Source organism: Sciurus vulgaris, assembly GCF_902686455.1.
Source record: "Sciurus vulgaris genome assembly, chromosome: 15".
Classification (NCBI taxonomy): Eukaryota; Metazoa; Chordata; class Mammalia; order Rodentia; family Sciuridae; genus Sciurus; species Sciurus vulgaris.
Window position 1 is genome coordinate 52,758,443 of NC_136476.1, and position 19,905 is coordinate 52,778,347.

At 39.5% G+C, this 19,905-nt stretch overlaps 2 protein-coding genes across 2 annotated transcripts in view; both read left to right on the top strand.

The window, feature by feature from the left end:
• Positions 1-19,836, top strand: part of LOC306644675 (phospholipid-transporting ATPase FetA-like) — a 190,977-nt gene extending 171,141 nt beyond the window's left edge. Inside the window, 1 exon segment of the mRNA XM_079111815.1 lies at positions 19,785-19,836. The gene's annotated coding sequence lies outside the window, so the exon portion shown is untranslated.
• LOC306644682 (phospholipid-transporting ATPase FetA-like) lies at positions 2,212-19,778 on the top strand. The gene is made up of 5 exons (XM_079111828.1): positions 2,212-2,829; positions 5,424-5,611; positions 11,706-11,870; positions 15,073-15,184; positions 19,305-19,778. The coding sequence occupies exons 1-5, from the start codon at positions 2,661-2,663 to the stop codon at positions 19,529-19,531; spliced, it is 861 nt and encodes a 286-aa protein (XP_078967954.1). The 5' UTR covers positions 2,212-2,660; the 3' UTR covers positions 19,532-19,778.
• Positions 19,837-19,905: the final 69 nt, after the last annotated feature.

A 19,905-nucleotide genomic window follows, 5' to 3' on the forward strand; every position in this document is an offset into this window, starting at 1 on the left:
TAAGTAGGGGTATAGCTCTCTTTCTTCCAATTCCAAATTTTCAGGGAAGGGATTCTAATTGGCTTAGTTTAATTCCCCAGCTGGGGTCATTTAAAGGGAGGGATCACACTGTGCAAACATGTGGCTCATATCTTCACTGCCCTCCACACTCATCCTCATGTAAGTCCTCAAAACTCAAGTTGATCTTGCCATCTGCATAAAGCCCTTCAGTGTGTCTTCACTGTTTGCAGGATGAGTCCCAAATCCTTAGTATGTCACAGGAGGCACTTCATGAAACCCTGACCATCTCTCCTGGGGCACTTTCCACTCTATCCACACCATAGTCCTACAGTTATCTTGCACCTTTGTCCTTTTGCACCTGCAGATCCCCCACAACCTTTACTTCTGCTTATTCTTAAAATCTCAGTTCCCTACACACACACACACAAACAACAGAAAACTCAGTTACCACTACTTCTGAGAACCTGAGGACACATTAGACACTTGTGACATTTATCTGCTTCCTTGACTGATTGAACAAGGCTGGGAGTCCTAGAGCACGGGGTCTCAGACGCTTCTAATTCTTTCAAGGAGCATGGAACCTAGAATGGCTTTTTTTTTTTTTTTTTTTTTTTAACCGAAATTATCAGATTTTATTTAGCATGTCAATACACTTATCCTAGTAATAAGAATGGCTTCTTTTAGTGGGCTTCCAGTAACTTTTGCCGAAAGACCCGGCCCCCACCCTCCTCTAGCTAAAAGCAGGAGAGACAGGCATTCTGCCCTGAGGAGCGAGAGGCACGTGGGTTTCAGATTTTCCGGGACTTCTTAATCCTGGCTATGCAAGGGGTACTTTTAAAAATATTAAAGCCTGCCTGGCGCCCTGGCACACGTCTGTAATTCCACAAACTCGGGAGGCTGAAGCAGGAGAACCCGAAGTGTCGGTTCGTCTTGGCAACTTAGCAAGACCCTGTCTCAAAAAGTAAAAAGGCCCGGGGATGTGGCTCAGTGGTAAGACGCGCCCGTATTCGATCTCCAGTACCCCGCCCCCACCATCACCAAATTAAAGCCTGGGCAACACCCAGCCCCCACCTTACCCTGCCACAGTGACTAAGTCAAATCGGTCAGAGGTGAGGTCAGGCCTTAGTTTTGTTTTTTTGTCTTTGTTTTGTCTTTACACTTCCTCACAAGGTTACACTGGGAACCAGGATTGAATGGCATTGCTTTAGGCGAGGGTGCGAGCCAACACGCACCTGCCTTCCAGGCGACCAGGCGGCGGCCCCAAGCTTCTCGGGGTTCCAGCGCCCCGCAGCACCACGTCGCCAGACCTCGCCCGCCGGGGCGGAGCGCGGGCCGCAGGAGGCGGGGCCTCGGCTGCAGCCTCGCCGCTCCCCTCGCAGGAAAGCACGGCGCGTGACTCTGGCGAGCCCCAAATAATCCAATCAATAAATGGGCAAAGAAACTGAATAGGCACTTCACAGAAGAAAATACAAATGATCAACAAATATATGAAAAAAGCAATTAGAAAAATGCAAATTAAAACTCCATTACTACATTGAGATTCCAGCTCACTCCAGTCAGAATGGCAATTATCAAGAATACATTGGTGAGGATGTGGGGAAAATGTTCACTCATACATTCCTGGTGGGACTGCAAATTGGTGCAACCACTCTGGAAAGCAGTATGAAGATTCCTTAGAAAACTTGGAATGGAACCACCATTTGACCCAGCTGTCATGCTCCTCGGTCTATACCCAAAGGACTTAAAATAAGCATAGTACAGTGATGCAGCCACATCAATGTTTATAGCAGCTCAATTCACAATAACCAAGCTATGAAACTAACCTTAATGCCCTTCAACAGATGAATGGATAAGAAAATGTGGTGTATATATACACAGTGGAATATTACTCAGCCATGAAGAAGAATGAAATTTTGGCATTTGCTGGCAAATGGGTGGAGCTAGAGACTATCATGCTAAGTGAAATAAGCCAGTCTCAGAGAAAACAAAGTCTGAATGTTCTCTTTGATATGTAGATACTAACCCACAACAAGGGAGGGTCAGGAGGGGAGGAATAGAAGTTCATTGGAGGACTGGGATTGTGGTTTAGTGGTTGAGCAGCTGCCTAGCACATGTGAGGCACTGGGTTCGATCCTCAGCACCACATAAAAAAAATAAAAGTTGTTGTGTCCCTCTACAAGTAAAAAAAAAATTTTTAAAGAAGTTCATTGGAATAGACAAAGGAGAATGAAGGGAAGGGGGGGGGAATGGAAATAGGAAAGAATGAATTGGACATAACTTTCCTTTGCTCATGAATATACGACCAGTGTAACTAGATCTACATTATATACAACCACAAGAATGAGATCCTAATTGGAATGGGTTGTACTCCATGCATGTATAATATGTCAAATATACTCTACTGTCATGTATCTAAAAACAACAAATTTTAAAAAAGAAGGGTCTGCCAGGTAGTGCTCAGCTTGTCTTCTGTAGGAAGGACCTCTGTGGCCCACGCAACTGGATGGTCCAGGTGAGAGCTGTAAGTACCTAAGAAACCAGCCCAGTGTTTATCTTGCTTTTCCCTTCTCATCTTCTTAAGAGTTCTCATCACATTCTAGAAATTGCACCCAAGTTGACCTATAAAACATCACGCTGTTGACAACTTTGTTCTGGCTTATATGTTCCAGAAAGAAGAAGGTGACTTCTACAACAAGCTGTCCAGTCCTAAATGTTCATTTTATGACCAGACTTTGATGGAAGCAGTAAAAAAAGGAGATCACTGGGTGCATATGTTTTTCCTCTCCCTCTCATTATGTCATACCGTGATGTCACAAGAGAAGGTAGAAGGTAAGGGAGGCCTGAGGCTTCTTGGACTGAGAATGTGTCATAGCGTAGGTGGTTTGATATGATTTGTAATGGCTTAATCTAAGAAAGAACCTTCAAAGGGGGAGCACTGTCCTGCAGTGGAATCGACAGTCGAGACAAGTAATGAACTGGGAGATGTTCAAGTAGGAAACCACCCCTTGGTTTTAGGAACTTTTGTTTGTTTCTTTGGTACCAGGGCTTAAACCCAGGGGTGCTTAACCACTCAGTCACATCCCTAGCTCTTTTTTAAATTTTTTTTTTTATTTTTATTTTGAGACAGGGTCTTGCTAAATTGCCAAGCCTGGCCTTGAACTTGTTATCCTCCTACCTCAGCCTCCCAAGCTGCTGGGATTAACAGGCATGTACCACCATGCTTAGCTGGATACCTCTTGGTTTAAAGAAAGATTCAGTCCTTGAATAGGGTTCACATTTCATGCCATTTAGGGAAATTATGATCTTAAGGCCCTGTGATATTGTCACATAGTCCCCAAGAGTAGTCACACTATCTCTGACAAGACTTTCTAAATAATGAGTTGAGTTGTCCTCTTAGGTTTTTTTTTTTTTTTTTTTTTTTTTTTTTTTTTTTTTTTCTGTTTTTTGGCTGTTGTTGTTGAGATAGGGTCTTACTAAATTGTTGCCCAGACTGGCCTTGAACTTGTGGTCATTCTGCCTTAGCCTAACCAGTAGCTGGGATTATAGGTGTGTACTACCACACCTAGTTTATCTTAGTTTCTTCAGTAACCAAATGTAGCAAAGTCATCCATTAATTTATCCAAACCTTTTCAAAAACCATGAATGAGAAATGACTGATTATAATTTAAGAAGATATTTTTTCTTAACAAAAACAAAAAACGTAGCTGGTGCGGTGGTGCACACCTGTAATCCCAGTAACTTGGGAGGCTGAGGCAGGAGGATCCCAAGTTTGAGGCCAGCCTCGGCAACTAAGTGAAACCTTCAGCAACTTAGCAAGACCCTGTCTCAAAATAGGGGCAGGGAAGTGGCTCGTTGTTAAAGTACCCGTGGGTGAGAGAGAAAGAGAGAGAGAGAGAGAGAGAGAGAGAGAGAGAGATGTACACAACAAAATGAAGTGTCCTTTAAAGTAAATACTTTTAATATTACCAACAATAATACCCTATATTTATATGTCACTTTATAGTTCTATAAATAGCTTTCATTTATATTCTATAATCTTCACAATAACTCTCTGAAGTAGGTAGAACAGAAAAAAAATCCCAATTTTACTGAAAAGGAAAACTGAAGTTAAAAGAAATTGTGAGCTGGGGTTTTGGCTCAGTGGCAGGATGCTTGCCAAGCAATGTGAGGCACTGGGTTTGATCCTTCACATAAAATAAATAAAAGCATGCTGTCCATCTACAACTATAAAATTTTTTTTAAAGAAATTGCTTAAAAAAGAGAGAGAGAGATTAAGTTACTTGCCTAAAATCCTATAGTTCAGAGGGATAGAGATAAGCCAGGTGCAGTGGCAACACCTGTAATCCCAGTGACTAAGGCAGAAGGATCACAAGTTCAAAACCAGCCTTAGCAAATTGGTGATGCCCTAAGCAACTTAGTGAGACCTTGTCTCAGAATAAAAATTAAAAAGAGCTGGGGATGTAGCTCGGTGGCAAGACATCTCTACGTTCAGTCCCACTACCAAAAACAAAACAATAATAACAACAACAAAACCCTGGAAGGTAGACATCAGAATCCAAATCTCATATCTCCTGGTCCTGTGAGTTCCCTCCCCACCATGTTTCTTTGTGTCTGCCATTGCAACAAGATGCTGTTATTTGAAGCATATTTGACCTTAGCTGTTCAGTAGATATTTATGTTACCTAAAATTATCCCTTACCTTCCTTGTTCACAAGTATAAGACTCTGATGATGCCTGTTTTAAAAATCAAACTGACCTTCAAAAGAGAAATTGTCCAAAAGATATCTCAAATTGTGATAATAGTCTAACAAAGGAGTTCTAGAAATATCCTGATTAATATCAGATTGAAAGCTAATTCAACAGAGTGAGTCATTTAACTTCTCAGGGTGAGTTAAAGGTGGTAACATATATATAATTTTTTAATTGCTTACTAAATCATCAGTCTTTTACATAGCAGTGTTTATCCACGTGTGGCCAGTCTTAGGCAGCAATTTATGCCACATGCATGAGAATCAACTAAGAGATTTATTAAAATTTCAACTTCTTAGACCCTTCTCCCAAATTTTGTGATTGTGGATTCAGTACGTTTGGGTGGGGCCCAGGAACCTCATTTTTAGTAAGCTCTCTGAACCCATTTTTTACCCATAAAGTTGGAAAGTAATGCCTGTGTTTTGTTTGTAAGCATTGCAAATATCAGTTACCTGTGTAATATTAACTCAGTTGAAAATACTGGAAAGGAAAAGAGACTGACATGTTTTATGCAACCTACCTTTTTAGCACCAAACTTATGAAGAAGTTTTGAGGAAAGATGTACCCTCCTGGGCTCCATCTTTATTTAAGCCACTTGGAAGGCAATGTCACTTCTGGGTGGACTTCAGCAGCTCATCTCTGTGGGCTCTAGTTGCCCTCTTCTCTCCTGTCAGGTGAGCTGGTGTACCAGGCTCAGTCCCCAGATGAAGGTGCCCTGGTCACTGCTGCCAGAAACCTTGGCTTTGTGTTCCGTTCCCGCACGTCTGAGACTATCACAGTGGTCGAAATGGGAAAACCAGAGTCTATCAATTGCTGGCTATTTTGGACTTCAGCAGTGTACGCAAGAGGATGTCTGTTATTGGTGGGTGTCCCTTCTAGTCAGCTGTCTCCCTTTCTTTGCCCTTTATTCATATTCACAATTGACTTTCTCTTTTATCTACAACAAATGTCTTCTCCCAATCATGTGTCTTCTCACAGGTACTGTGCTTCAAATAGAAACACATACCATTCCCCTTCTCTCGTATCTCCTTTGAATTTTATCTTATACATATATGGGAGTTTGCTACCATGTACTAATAAGTCTTTCTCTAGTGTTTCTAAGTAGTGGCTTGTCAGCACCCTCAAAGTCAAATAAGAAAGAGAATAAATCATAAAGCCTGAACATGGTGTAACAATAGAAGCAAATAATACAGTCAGCCCTCTTAGGTTTCACAAGATTCAACCAACCATAGATTTTAAATAATTGAAAAAAAAATGTTGCATCAGGCCTGGGGTGTATTTCATTGGTACATAGCGTGCTTAGCATGCACAAGGTCTGGGAATCTATCCCTAGCACCAAAAAGGAAAAAAAAAAAAAAAAGTTTTGTCTGAAAATGTGCAGACTCTTTTCTTGTCACTATTCCCTAAACAATGTACTATTATAACTATTTACATAGTTCTTTCATTGCATTATGTATCATAAGTGATTTAGAGATGATTTAAAGTACATAGGTGCTGGGCACGGTGGCACACACCTGTAATCCCAGTGGCTTGGGAGGCTGAGGCAGGAGGATCTCGAGTTCAAAGCCAGCCTCAGCAAAAGTGAGTGTGCTAAGCAACTCAGTTGAGACCCTGTGTCTAAATAAAATACAAAATAGGGCTTGGGATGGTGGCTCAGTGGTCGAATGCCCCTGGTTCAATCCCTGGTACAACACCCCCCAAAAAAAGACAATAAAGTATATAGGAGTATATTTGTAGGTTATATGTAACATTATGCCATTCTAACATAAGGGAATCAAGCAATCTGGTGAATTTTGGTCTCTCCACAAGGGTGGGGGTATTCCAATCCCTGATACTGAGAGGTGAATTGTGTAGGGAAAATTTATACTGTCTTGCTTTCTCAATTAGTTTGGCCTCAGACTGAAAAGAAAGAAGGTCATTTTGCATCCTTTGTCCTTATTAAATTGGGCTTTGATCTGGGACTTGGAATTGAGAGGCCAAATGCCATTCTGCATCAGAGTCTTCCACAGCTGGACATTAACCCATGGAAGAACTCCTTCCATAAGTGCCTTTGGTCACTCTCACCAGCCCTTTCCACATCATTTCTCCTATGTGACCACTCACTGAGTTCTTAGCCTCCAAAGGCAGCACAAACAAATGTCATGGGAATAGCCTCCTATCAATCGTCAATGGCCCAGATAAGTTCTTATAACAATAGGCTTAAATGGTTATTTTGCCTTAATTTGTTTATCTTTAGTGAGAACTCCTGAAATCGGGTAATGTTGTTCTGCAAAGGAGCAGACACCATCATCTCTGAGCTACTTCATCGTTCCTGTGTAGCCCTTAATAACGTGACCCTGGAACATTTGGATGTAAGTGTTTTAGACTGCAGGAGAGGGATGTGCCTCTGGATACATGTTTCACATGTGTCCATGGGGACAAATGTGTCCCCATGTCAGTTTATTTCTGTTAGTTACCAGCAGGCCAAGGACCTGCCTAGATTCCAGCTGGTCAGATTCAGCTACCCACCTGCTTAAGTAGACAAACAATGGAAAAATTAATTTTATGCAGTTTGATCAAAACTGAGGAGCAGCAGCTTAGATTGCCTGTCTGCAGGTCCCACATAAGTGGTTACAATTTATAGGGAAAAGGCCAGGTGATATGTAGATGTAGCTATGCTGTGCTGGACAGAGAACATGACAGTCTCAGCTTCCTTGGCATTGCCTAAGCCAAGGATAGTTGTAATTCTCTCAGCATAAGGAAGCTTCAGGAACTCTATTTCACTCTGTGGGTGTACACTGGTATCTGTGTCTCTTTAGCTGGTAGAAGACTAAAACTGTCTCATAATGTGGAATTCTCACTGACTATATTGCCAACTTCTATGTCAAAGAGTTGAGTTGGGACAGCACCCCATAGGCATGACAAGAATTTTATCTGTGGGAACATTTAAAATAATCAGAAGAGTTATGTGATCCCTGAGTATTCCTACCTCAGGAGGTCCCACAATCAGACCTGGTGTTTGGTTCAGAAGAGGGCTTGCTGATATGGAAGGCCTTATCCTCCAGCCATGATGAGAGCCGGAGCAGGAAGTTCCAGGCCCAAGTTTCTGAGAGAGCTGTTTGATACCTCCCTCTGTCATCTACAGGGTAAAATCCCCAAGGGGCACTTCCCTTATCCCTATCTTATTCTTTCTCCCTTTAGTATTTAGGATATATCAAAAAGAGACTGACTCCAGCCTGCTGGCACATGAAAAGAAAACCATATCTATACCCTCTGGGGTCTCTACCCCTAAGCATGGATATACAAAAGATTTAGGGAAATAAGGAGAGAACAAAGGGCAAGATGGAGAGTGGGTCAGGTAAAAAGTAAATATATATATATATATATCTATATATATATATATAGTATATATATAATATATAAAATAAGATCAATAGATTGAAGAAAATTGTTTGATTTGGCTATTTCAAGGTGACTCTACATCAATATATATAACCAGAAGTCAAAGAACAAATAGGCAATAAGCATATGAAAAGATGTTCAACATCTTTAGTCATTAGGAAAATGCAAATAAAAAACATGAAATATCACTTTACACCCCATACAACGACTCAAATAAAATAGATAACCAGACAATAATAAATGTTGGCAAGGGTTTAGAGAAATTATAACCTCACACATCACTGATGGAAAAGTAAAATGGCATAGCCATTTGGAAAACAGTCTGGTATTTCCTCAAAAAGTTAAGCATAGACTTATATAACCCAGAAATTCATGCCTATGTGTATTTCCAAGAGAAATGAAAATATACCTCCACACAAAAAATTGTTATGAGTGTTCATAACAGCATTATTCATAATGACCAAAAAGTTGAAACAACACAAATGTCCATCAACAAATGATAAATGTGGTATATCTATACAATGCAATATTATTTGGCAATAAAAAGAATGAAGTACTGATATATGCTATAACATAAATAAAACTTGAAAACATTGTGATAAATGAAAAAAAACCAAAAGACCACATATTCTATGATCCATTAATAAGAAATGTCCACACTAGGAAAAAAAAATTAGTGAGCTAGGCATGGTGGTGCATGTCTGTAATTCCAGCAACTCAGGAGTCTGAGGCAGGATTGCAACTTTGAAATCAGCCTTAGCAACTTAGTGAGACCCTGCCTTGAAATAAAAATAAAAAGGGCTGGAGTATAGCCCAGTGGTAGAGGACCTCTGGGTTCAATCCCCTGTATCAAAAAGAAGAAGAAGAAGAAGAATGTAGTAGTTGCCAGCAGTTGTGAGGAAAAGGAGTGGGGAATGACAGCTAACGGACATGTGTTTCTTTTGGGGGTGATAAAAATGTTCTGGAATGAGATAGTGATAATGGCTGCACAAATTTTGTGAATATACTTTTTAAAGGCTACTGAAATGGACAGGCACAGTGATGAACACCTGTAATCCACATTACTCGGGAAAGACTTGAGGGAGGATGGATCACAAGTTCAAGGCCAGCCTCAGCAACCAGCAAGGCCCTAAGCAACTTAGTGAGACCGTGTCTCAAAAAACAAAAAAGGCTGAAGATGTGGCTCCATGGTAAAATGCCCCTGGGTTCAATCCCAGTATCAAATAATATAATAATAATAGCTACTGATATGTATAGTATGAAAGGGTAAATTTCATAGCATATGGATTATATATTGTTAAAAAATAGAAGTCAGTGGGGCTGGGGCTGAAGCTCAGTGGCAGAGCGCTTGCCCAGCATGGTGAGGCACTGGGTTCCATCCTTATCACTGCATAAAAATAAACAATAAGGGGTGGGTTGTGGCACAGTGGTAGTCACTCACCTAGCATGTGCAAGGGCCTGGTGTTCGATCCTCAACACCACATAAAAAATATAAATAAAACAAATAAATAAATAAAACCAATTTTTTAAAAAGGCATGCCGTACATTACAACTACAAAAGAAAACTTTTTAAAAAATGAAGTTAGTGAAGTGTTCTACACAAGACCCCTCTTGTAGCTTACACTGGTCCCCAGAGGCTACAGTATTTTAAAATGGTATAATCTCTTATCTTTTAACCTTACAGAACACATGAGTTAGGGTATTTTCTCAGAGAACATTTCCCTGGACTGGCTTCAAAGGGTTGTCCTAAAACTGCTTTAGATATTTGTGACATGCTTCCTGCTACCAACCTTAATAGACACTTATAGTGAGGCCTGACTACACTATACTCTACTATCCATTGATACCAAACCTATAAAATCAAAGCTCCAACTACCCACTTATGCAAAAGCACAGCTCCAGAGCCTCTAAGCAGGGAGCAGCAAACAGGTCATACAAAAACAGATGGTAGATAAGATTTGGCCCCCAGGCTCTGGTTGGTTCACCCCCCAGTACTAAGAGAAAAGAAAAAGATATAATAGGGATAAAAGATAATATTAAAGCATGGTGCTAAATTATTTGTTAAATGGATTAATGAATCTGTGTTTTACTAAGCTTGGTAAGTGCTTTTATCCTATAAAAAAACCAGTTTCTGCCATTATCATTTCCTTCTTAAGAAGGTTTCTGAGGTGAACAGTGGAGCATGCCTGTAATTACAGTGACTTAGGAGGCTAAGATAGGAAGATCGCAAGTTCAAGACCAACCTCAGCAACTTAGTGAGACCCTCATAAACTTAGCAAGACCCTGTCTCAAAAAAAGAAATGAAAAGGACTGGGGATGTAGCTCAGTGGTACAGTACCCCTGGGTTCAATCCCCAGTACCAAAAAAAAAAAAAAAAAAAAAAAAAACAAGTCTCCCTGAGATGATCGCAGGCTACCAACAGAAGTTTGAGTTGTCATTTCCTACATATATACTTTTGTTGATTTCACTTGACAGTTAATATCACTCAGGAATTACATGGAATAAGAGCAAATGATGTTTCTCTTTGCTTTTATAATGCCAACATGAATTATTTTGTAGTTAATTCTAGTGACAATAATGTAAAATTCTTGCTCATGTGCAGTTCTCCCTACATAAAATCTGTTTCTAACCCATGCTTGGATGGATATTAGTTCTGTCCTGAATCACCCACATTTTCACCCCACCTTCCTTATGACCAAAAATATATTCCTGCAAGAGGGTTAGCTATGGTTAGTCAGTCTATAACACAGGCCAAGGAGTAAAAACATGCTAACTCACCCAAAAACATTTCAACAGTGGTCTCATTAACACAGCTGGCTGTAGCTAATCAACTGAGCTGCAGCTAATCAACTAATCAACTGATGTAGACAAATACATAAGCATTTGGGATGTGCAGGATGTCCATTGAGTATTTGGTGGAGGAAGGAAGGAGAAAGAAAAATTAAAACAAATGTATGCTTGTAAAAGAATAGTAACATCATTTTTTTTAATGAAAACTCCTTTTTACTTTATTATTTCCTTTTTTCCTTTTTTGATACCAGGGATGGAACCAGTGCTCAACCACTGAGCCACATCCCTAGCCCTTTTTAAACTTTATTTTGAGGCAGGGTCTAAATAAGTTGCTTAGGGCCTCACTGAGTTGCTGAGGCTGGCTTTGAACTCAGGATCCTGAGTTTCGGGTGTGTGCTCCCACACCCAGCTTTCCCTTCATTTTCATGCCACAGTCATCACTAGCCTCTATGTAGAAGGTGAATTATTATCCCAATTTTATAAGAAACCTAGAAGACTTGGTTTCCCCAGAAACACATAGGAAATAATAGCTAACTCTAGGTAAACTATAGCTAAAGGCTATAGTTTAGAAGCATTCTCAATCTTTTAGTTTATGCTGGCCCTATCCTTGGGACATTTTGCTAAGGAAGTTCAAGAGTGGTTTTTTGCTTAGACTAAGCACTAACTCCATAGTACTAACCATTGCATTCTATTTAGCAGGCAGATGGAGCTTCTGGGGTCAGTCTTTCACTTTTTAAACTCAGCCTTAACCCAGCCTAGACTTGGTACACACAAATGTCTTCCAGGATTTTGCCAGCGATGGACTTCGCACCCTCATGGTGGCCTACCGAGAGTTGGATGATAAATTCTTCAACACCTGGAGCAAGAAGCACAATGAGGCATGTCTGTCTACGAAAGATAGGGAAATTAAATTATCAGTTGTTTATGCAGAGATTGAGAAAGACCTGATGGTGAGTGTGAGGAGGCTGGGGACAGACTGGGAACAAGAATGGTGGTGGTGGCAGCCAGTAAACTAAGCAAGGGTTCTGAGAGTGGCATCCAGAGGATCTGCAGGTGTGGACTGTCTCTGAGAAGAAAGACAGGCAGGTTCAACAGGAAAGCCCACAGTTTTGTGTCAAGGAGGCTGGGTATTGGAATCCAAGCTGATTCAGTATGCCCTGGAGTTCTGATCCATAGTGAAAAGTGCACTGGTTGTAATTTTTAAAAAAATCTTTCTGGCAGTGTTTCTTATCCCCAAAGCTGCTCATAAAAACTAAGTAGTCTATAAGAAATCAAGATCTGACAGATTAAGAAATTCAGAACAAATTGATGGAGTAATCAGGTCAAGAATATTCATTCATTGGATATATTTATTAGTGCTCCTATATTCCAGATACTGTGCCTATAGCAGTAGAGAAAACAGACAAAAAGCCACATATATAGTATATCAGATGGTAAAAACACTACAGGGGAAAATTAGGCCAGGAAGAGAGTGTCAGCGGATGCTGTGTGTTTTAGAGGGGCCAGAGGCATTGCTGCTGTTTTACACAGGGCAGTTCGTCTTCATTGTGAAGAGGAGATCTGAAGACTTGAAGAAAGTGGCAAGCAATTTAGGGGAATGGAATTGTTAAACTTGGTATCTTGGAGAGTATATTCAGGTTCAGTGGATCATGAGTGGAGAAAGTATGCAGAGAGAAGTGATCTGTGCCCCTTACATTATTAGTTCAGTTTGTCTAGCAGTTGTTATAAGTGCATTTTAGTTAAAATTTTGGGCACTAAAGAATAAGTTTAATGCCCAAAGTTTTTTAGAATTAGCATAATAATCCCTATATAAATATCATTTTGTTAGTTTTTAGGAAGAACTATCTTCTGGGAATGACCTTTGTTAATCCACCTCTTGGAGCTGGAGGTAGTGCTGAACTCAGTCACTGGAATGGTGAAGAGGGAGAAGAGGGAGAAAGAGGAAGTGTGAGGGGAAGTGTTCTAAAGTTTTTAGATTATAACCATAGATCTATATATGCATTTTTGGCAAAGTATTTGTGTTTATTGTGCACAAAGTTCATCCTTTATTTCACAACATCTAAGCTTCTAAATAGTCCTGAGGTGACAGTGTATCATAAGAAGTAGAGCTAGTCAATTAACCAACGTATAAATATCTTTTTGTTATAATTGATAGAAAAGATGCATCTTGGCCATGGAATTTTTTATCTCTGGGCAGTGCATATCAGGACTTGTTATGTTAGGCTGCAGCAGGTGGCAGAAGGAAGCACACAGGGAGAGATGGGAGCGAGTGTTCAAGGGTTTGCATTTTGATGTGAGCCTTGATGTGTGTGCATATTCTGGCTGTACTATGGGAATACTTTAATTCACTGGGAACATGCAATTCTTGCTAATATTTTAGTAGTAGTAATCTGATAATGAACCCTCTTAGAAATATGCTTGGTGGTATTCTGTATTCTTGGTGTATTCATTTTAAATCAAGCATTAAGGGCCTGCATTGTTTTTAGTTGTAACTCTGCCAAGATGTCTATCTAGAGGCCTGTTGCCATTTCTGTCTTCAGTGAAATTTTTGTCCCCAAGAAAGGACTACAGTTTTTCCTAGCAGATTGAACTGGTGTAGTGTATTATTATTTATTAAAAATACTCATGTAGCTTTGGTATTTTGAATTGGTGAATATTCATGATGTGTGAAAAAGCATGATACACTCTATGATTTCAGTCATACAAAATAGGATGTTGAGTATGTATATGCATAACCTGGAGGGACATGTCCAACTAAGCTGCTTGTAACTTGATGGCTGTTTTTTGCTTCTGTTTCTTTCTGCTTTCCTGTAATGCACATAATAACTTTTAAAAAACAAAAGCTATTTTTAAAAACCTGAAAAAAAAATAAGTGACAAGCCAAGCAGCTCTCTGGCTTTGCAAATGAGCTTTTCAGACAGAATAATAGCATGAGAAAAAAAAAAAAAAAAAACCCTGACACAGGATCAGGCCTACTTGTTAGTTGAACAGCAGCAGGTCAGCCAGTGTGGCTGGAGCAGTGTAAGGAGGAGAGAATGAAAGGACAGGCAATGTGACAAGCAGGGAGAGAGTCATCATAGGCTGATGCAAGGACTCGCTGTGAAATGTGGGGAACCATGGAAGAGTTCAATCAGAGAAGGTGATATCAAGCTTTTATTAAGGTCATTAGTCTGATTGCAGTGTTGATTTATACTGTAGGATAGACCCAAAGGAGGCCAGTAGTACAGATGAGAGAGGATGATGGCTTGAACCAGACAGAAGTAGTAGAAGTGGTCAGGAATGGTCAAATTATGTATGTTTTTTATAAAGGTGGAGCCAACAGATTTTGCTGATGGATTGAATTATAGAAGATGAGAAAAAGAAATGTTAATGATGACCCCGAAGTTTTTGACCAGGCCAGCTCTGCTATAAAGAGAAATAACTGACACCAAAGGGAAAATGTAGAGATCCCTATTCTCCTTCTACATTCAGTCCTTCTAGAGGCCTAGTAGAATCATTCAGTAGTTCATCAGTCATTCAGCCTGAGGGGCTCATCCCTGTCTCAGCACTATTGTGTTATTAGAGAGAGAAAGCATGGTGATGAACCAAGATTCTTTTAATCTAGTGTGAGAAAAAGTCTTGAAAACCTTAGAGATTTCTAGTAGGTACAATAGCAAAGTACACAGAAGCCCTTTGAGGGCTGAAGGGAAACTGGAGTGGGATATACAGATCCTTCCTTAAAACCCATCACATTTGAGGCCAGGAAGTGTGCAGTGCAGCAAAGGAAAGTGAAGGTGTATTGAGAAACAGATGGTTTAGAGGTAGCACATAACTTCATATATGACTCAGGCAAGTCTCTCCCCTCTCTGGTCCCTAATACTAATTTCCTAAATTTGACTTCAATGTGTGGTTGAAAAGTTGTATACGTGGAGAGGCAAAGTATGCTGAGTATAAGTATGCCACCAGGATCCTCATTCCAGGACAGAGCTAGCTCACTAAAGAGAACACTGAAGTGCCAGTTCAGTTGTTGGGTAGCACTAAATGCTGTCTGTCTGTTTCTGTCTCTCTCTGTCTCTCTCTCTCTCTGTCTCTCTCTCTCTCTCTCTCTCTCTCCCTCTCTCTCTTCCTCCCTCCCTCCCTCTCTTCCTCACTCATTGATCTCTCTGTTCGAAGCTGTTAGGAGCCACAGGCATAGAAGACAAACTGCAAGATGGAGTACCTGAGACAATCATCACCCTGAACAAAGCCAAAATTAAAATATGGGTTTTAACTGGTGATAAGCAAGGTAAAAGAAAGCTCCTAGCCTGCAAAATCCTCTTCCTCACCCACTTCAACCATTTCTTTCCTTCTTCATTTTCCTTTTTTTCTTACCAATTTTCTTGACAAATACCTGTAACTCAGATGAAGTCCTTATAAGATACCTTCATGTCTAATTTTGTATACAATTTGCTGAGCATGTACTTTATGTCAGATGCTATATTTTTTAATGAAGACATAGAGACAATCCAAACATGACCCCTGTTTCAGCCAGGAACTTAAAAGCTAAAATCTTTTTTTTTTTTATTTTTCTAGTATTGAATCCAGTATTGGAACCCAGGGCCCCATGCATGCTAGGCAAGTGCTCTACCACTGAGCTACATTCCCAGCCCTTTTATTTTGAGACAGGATCTCCCTAAATTGCCCAGGTTGTCCTCAAACTTGCCATCCTCCTTTTTCAACCTCCAGGGTAGCTAGGCTAAAAAACTTTAAAGTTATTTTTGACTATACACTCTCTGTTGTCTCCAAGATCCTTTGTCTTAGCATGACCCACCAATTCTTCTGAAAATCCTCTTGACTGTGTCATCACCCTAGTTCAATCTTCATCCATTGTTGTTGTTCTACAAAAATTTCTGAACTGATCTGTCTCTTGCCCTTACTAATTTCAGGATAGCCTATATTCAATTATCAGTTTAATTTTCCTCAAATATACAAATTTTATGATGTTACTCCTCTACTGAGGGACCTACAGGGATTCTACATTATAAAAGTCAAGACTCTATCTGGTTTTCAAGAACTTGAAACTGGACATGGGGGATACATGCCTATATAATCCCAGTGACTTGGGAGGCTGAGACAGAAAGATTACAAATTCAAGGCCAGTCTAGGCAATTTAGGAGATCTTGTATCAAAAATTTAAAAAGGTTGTGCATGTGGCTCAGTGGAGAGCACCCCTGGTTCAATCCCCATTCCTGAAAAAAAAAAAAAAAAAAAAAAAAAAAAAAGTTCTTGGTAATCCATTGCTACCTATACATCCTTATCTGCATCCTAATATAACCATTATCTTCAATATATCCCAAACAAACCAATTCCTACTCTAGGGTCTGTTTGGGTTGTTTCCCTACTTGAAATACCTTTTCCTTTCTCTGCACACTTTTTTTTTTTTGTGTGGGGGGGGGGTAGTAGATTTTAGCTCAAAAGATTTCTTTTTATTATTGGTACATTATAATTATATGTAATAGTTAGGTTCATTTTGACATAATCATGCAAGAATGAAAAATTTAATTTGTTCCATTTTGGTCTCTGGTGCCTCCTCTTTCCCTCCTGTCCTCCCACCCCCTATTCCTCTTCCTCTACCCTACAGGTCTTCCTTTTATTTATTTATTTATATATATTTAGTTGGTGCTTTACAGATATATATAAAGATTAAATTCACTGTTATATTTATACATGTACATAGCATAATTTTTTCAAATTCATTCTGCATTTTCTCCCCTTTCCTGTCCCTCTTCCCTCCTCCTCAGTCTCCTCCTATTCCACTGATCTTCCCTCTATCCTTGCAATATCCAAACCCCACCACCACCACTTCCTTTTTTTCCCCCATATTTTCCTCTAGCTTCCACATATGAGAGAAAGCATACATTCGATCCTTGATTTTCTGAGTCTGGCTTATTTCACTTAGCATGATACTCTCCAGATCTATCCATCTACTGGCAAATGCCATAATTGCATTCTTTATGACTGAGTAAAACTCCACTGTGTATATATACCATGTTTTCTTAATTCATTCATCTACTGTCAGGAATCTGGGCTGGTACCATAACTTGGTTATTGTGAATTGTGCTGCTGTAAATATTGATGTGCCTGTCTCACTATAATATGCTGATTTTAGTTCTTTTGGATACTGAGGAGTGGGATAGCTGGGTCCATATATGGTGGTTATATCCCTGTTCTTCTGAAGAATCTCCATATTGCTTTCCAAAATGGTTGTACTAATTCACAGTCCCACCAAAACAATCTATTTTACCTTATTCCCCACATCCTCACCAGCACTTATTGTTATTTGTATTCTTGATGATTGTCATTCTAACTAGAATAAGATGGAATCTCAGTGTAGTTTTAATTTCCATTTCCCTGATTGCCAGGAATGTTGAAATTTCTTCACATATTTATTGGCCTTTTGTATTTCTTTTTCTTTTTTCTTTTTCTTTTTTTTTTTTTTTTTTTTTTGAGAATTGTCTAATTTCTTTGCCCATTTATTGATTGAATTATTTGGGAGTTTTTGAGTTCTTTATATATTCTGGATATTAATCCCCTATCAGAGGAGTAACTGGCAAAGATTTTCTCTCATTCTGTTAGGCTGTCTCTTTATACTCTTAATCATTTCCTTTGCTGTGCAGAAGCTTTTTAATTTGATGCTATCCCACTTATTGATTCTTGGTTTTATTGCTTGTTAAGGAAGTTGGTATCTGTGCCAATATGTTGGATTGTTGAACCTTTGTTTTCTTCTAAAAGTTGCAAAGTTTTGGGCCTAATTCCCAAGTTGTTGATCCCTTTGATTTAACTTTTGTGCAAGGTGAGAGATAGGGATCTAGTTTCATTCTTCTACAGACGGATATGTAGTTTTTCCACCACCATTTGTTAAAAACGTTGTCTTTTTCTCAAACATATATTTTTGGCTCCTCTGTCAAGTATCAGATGAGTTAACTATGAGGGGTTGTCTCTGTGTCTTCTATTCTATTCCATTGGTCTTCCTGTCTATTTTGATGCCAATACCACGTTGTTGTTTTTAATATTTTTTTTTAGTTTTTATGGATCTTTGTTGTATTCATTTTATTCATTTATTTATATGTGGTGCTGAGAATCGAACCCAATGCCTCACACGTGAGGCAAGCACTCTTCTACCTCTGAGCCATAACCCCAGCTGTTTTTATTACTGTAGCTCTGTAATGTAATTTGAGATCATATATTGTAATGCTTCCATCATTACAAGATTGCTTTGACTATTGCATTGGCTGTTTTTTATTCTTCCAAATGAATTTTAGACCATTTTTTCTAGTTCTGTGAAGAATATCATTGGTATTTTGATGGGGATTACATTGAATCTGTATAACACTTTTGGTAATGTGGCCATTTTGACTATTTTAATTCTATTTACCCAAGAACATGGGAGGTCTTTCCATCTTCTGAGTGGTCTTCATTTTTTTTCTTCAGTGTTGTATACTTTTCCTTTTAGAGGTCTTTCACCTCCTTTGTTAAATTTATTCCCAAGTATTGAAAATATGAAACACTTCACAAATTTGTATGTCATCCTCATGCAGGGACCATGCTAATCTCTATATCCATCCAATTTTAGCATATGTGCTGCCAAAGCAAGCACCCCTAAACACTGATTCATTCATTAAGGCCTTCCTGCAAGAGTTTCTGTGACAATTGCAAACTCTCTTCTGAATTTTGATACTACTTGTAACCAGGGTTTAGGACTTCATTTTTAAAAATGTTTTCCTTAGTATGAATTTTTTCCAAATTCCAGGTTTTCCAACGTAAAGGAAGGATACAACTTAAACATGCCTTAGTCCCCCATAAAATCTAGCATAGAGCTGGATGTGGTGGCACATCCCTATAATCCCAAACGGAGGCTATAGGATCACAAGTTTGAAGCTAGCCTGAACAAATTACTGAAACCCTGTTTCAAAATTAAATTTAATTTTTTTAAAAAAGGTTGGGGATATAGCTCAGTGGTACAGCACTCCTGGGTTCAATTCCTAGTACTGCCAAAAAAAAAAAAAAAAGGAAAGGAAAGAAATGGGCACAGTGATGTTCAAAGAAATACATCCTGATTGCCTAGAGAAGTGGATATAGACAGATATTATTTTCAGCAATAGGGGGAGGCTTTTTAGAGAAGGCTAAGCCTGAATGGTTCTAGTTATTAATAAATTATTCAAAAATCTGTACCAAGTAGACACTTGTCTGTCAATGTTTGGATATGATTTTCACTGACTGATGAAAGATACACTTTGTATCCAAGACAAATGTAGACAACTGGGCTCTAAGCCCACTATTAGTGACTGTGTAACTATACTCTGTGACAGCCCTGTCCCAATCTATAAACACCAGCTAAAATGAGACCTGTATTACCTTTCCTACAGAGACTGCTATAAACATTGCCTACTCCTGTAATGTATTTGAGGATGAAATGGATGGGGTGTTTATGATTGAAGGCAAGGACAGTGAGACAATTCTGCAAGAACTCAGGTACAGGTGGGAAAGTGGCCACAGCCAGTCCCTAGACATCCCTATACATCTCTTCCCCCAATGTGGCCTCCACACTATCAGAAGGAACAGAGAAGAAATCAAGAATGGGGGAAAAAACTAAATATTTGAGAGAATTTTATAAAGAAGTACTCAGACTAAAGGATTTGGAGTGTGGAGGATGGAGAAGTGAGGTACACAATGCTCAGGGACCTACAGCACTGGTAGGTCTCAAGAGACAGTCGAGTCTAAGGTCCTTGCCAGTGCTTTACAGAGCACTTACTTGTAACTTTCTTGCCTACTTTCACCATGGGCACGTTTTTCTTCCTAAGCTCAGGGCTTTAGGTCAGACTCTGACCACTACTCTTGGTTTTCAGGATGGCAAGGGGCAAGATGAAACCTGAGTCTTTACTGGAATCAGACCCAGTCAACATTTACCTGAAGAAGAAGCCAAAAAGGACCTTCACAATGCCTGAGGAGTTGCCTCGTGGCGACTAT

Coding starts and splice junctions, on each gene's coding strand:
- LOC306644682 (XM_079111828.1), top strand. CDS start 2,661: ATGTTCCAGAAAGAAGAAGGTGACTTCTACAACAAGCTGTCCAGTCCT. Junction 11,871..15,072: donor AGATTGAGAAAGACCTGATG/GTGAGTGTGAGG, acceptor CTCTGTTCGAAG/CTGTTAGGAGCCACAGGCAT. Junction 15,185..19,304: donor TTTAACTGGTGATAAGCAAG/GTAAAAGAAAGC, acceptor CCTTTCCTACAG/AGACTGCTATAAACATTGCC.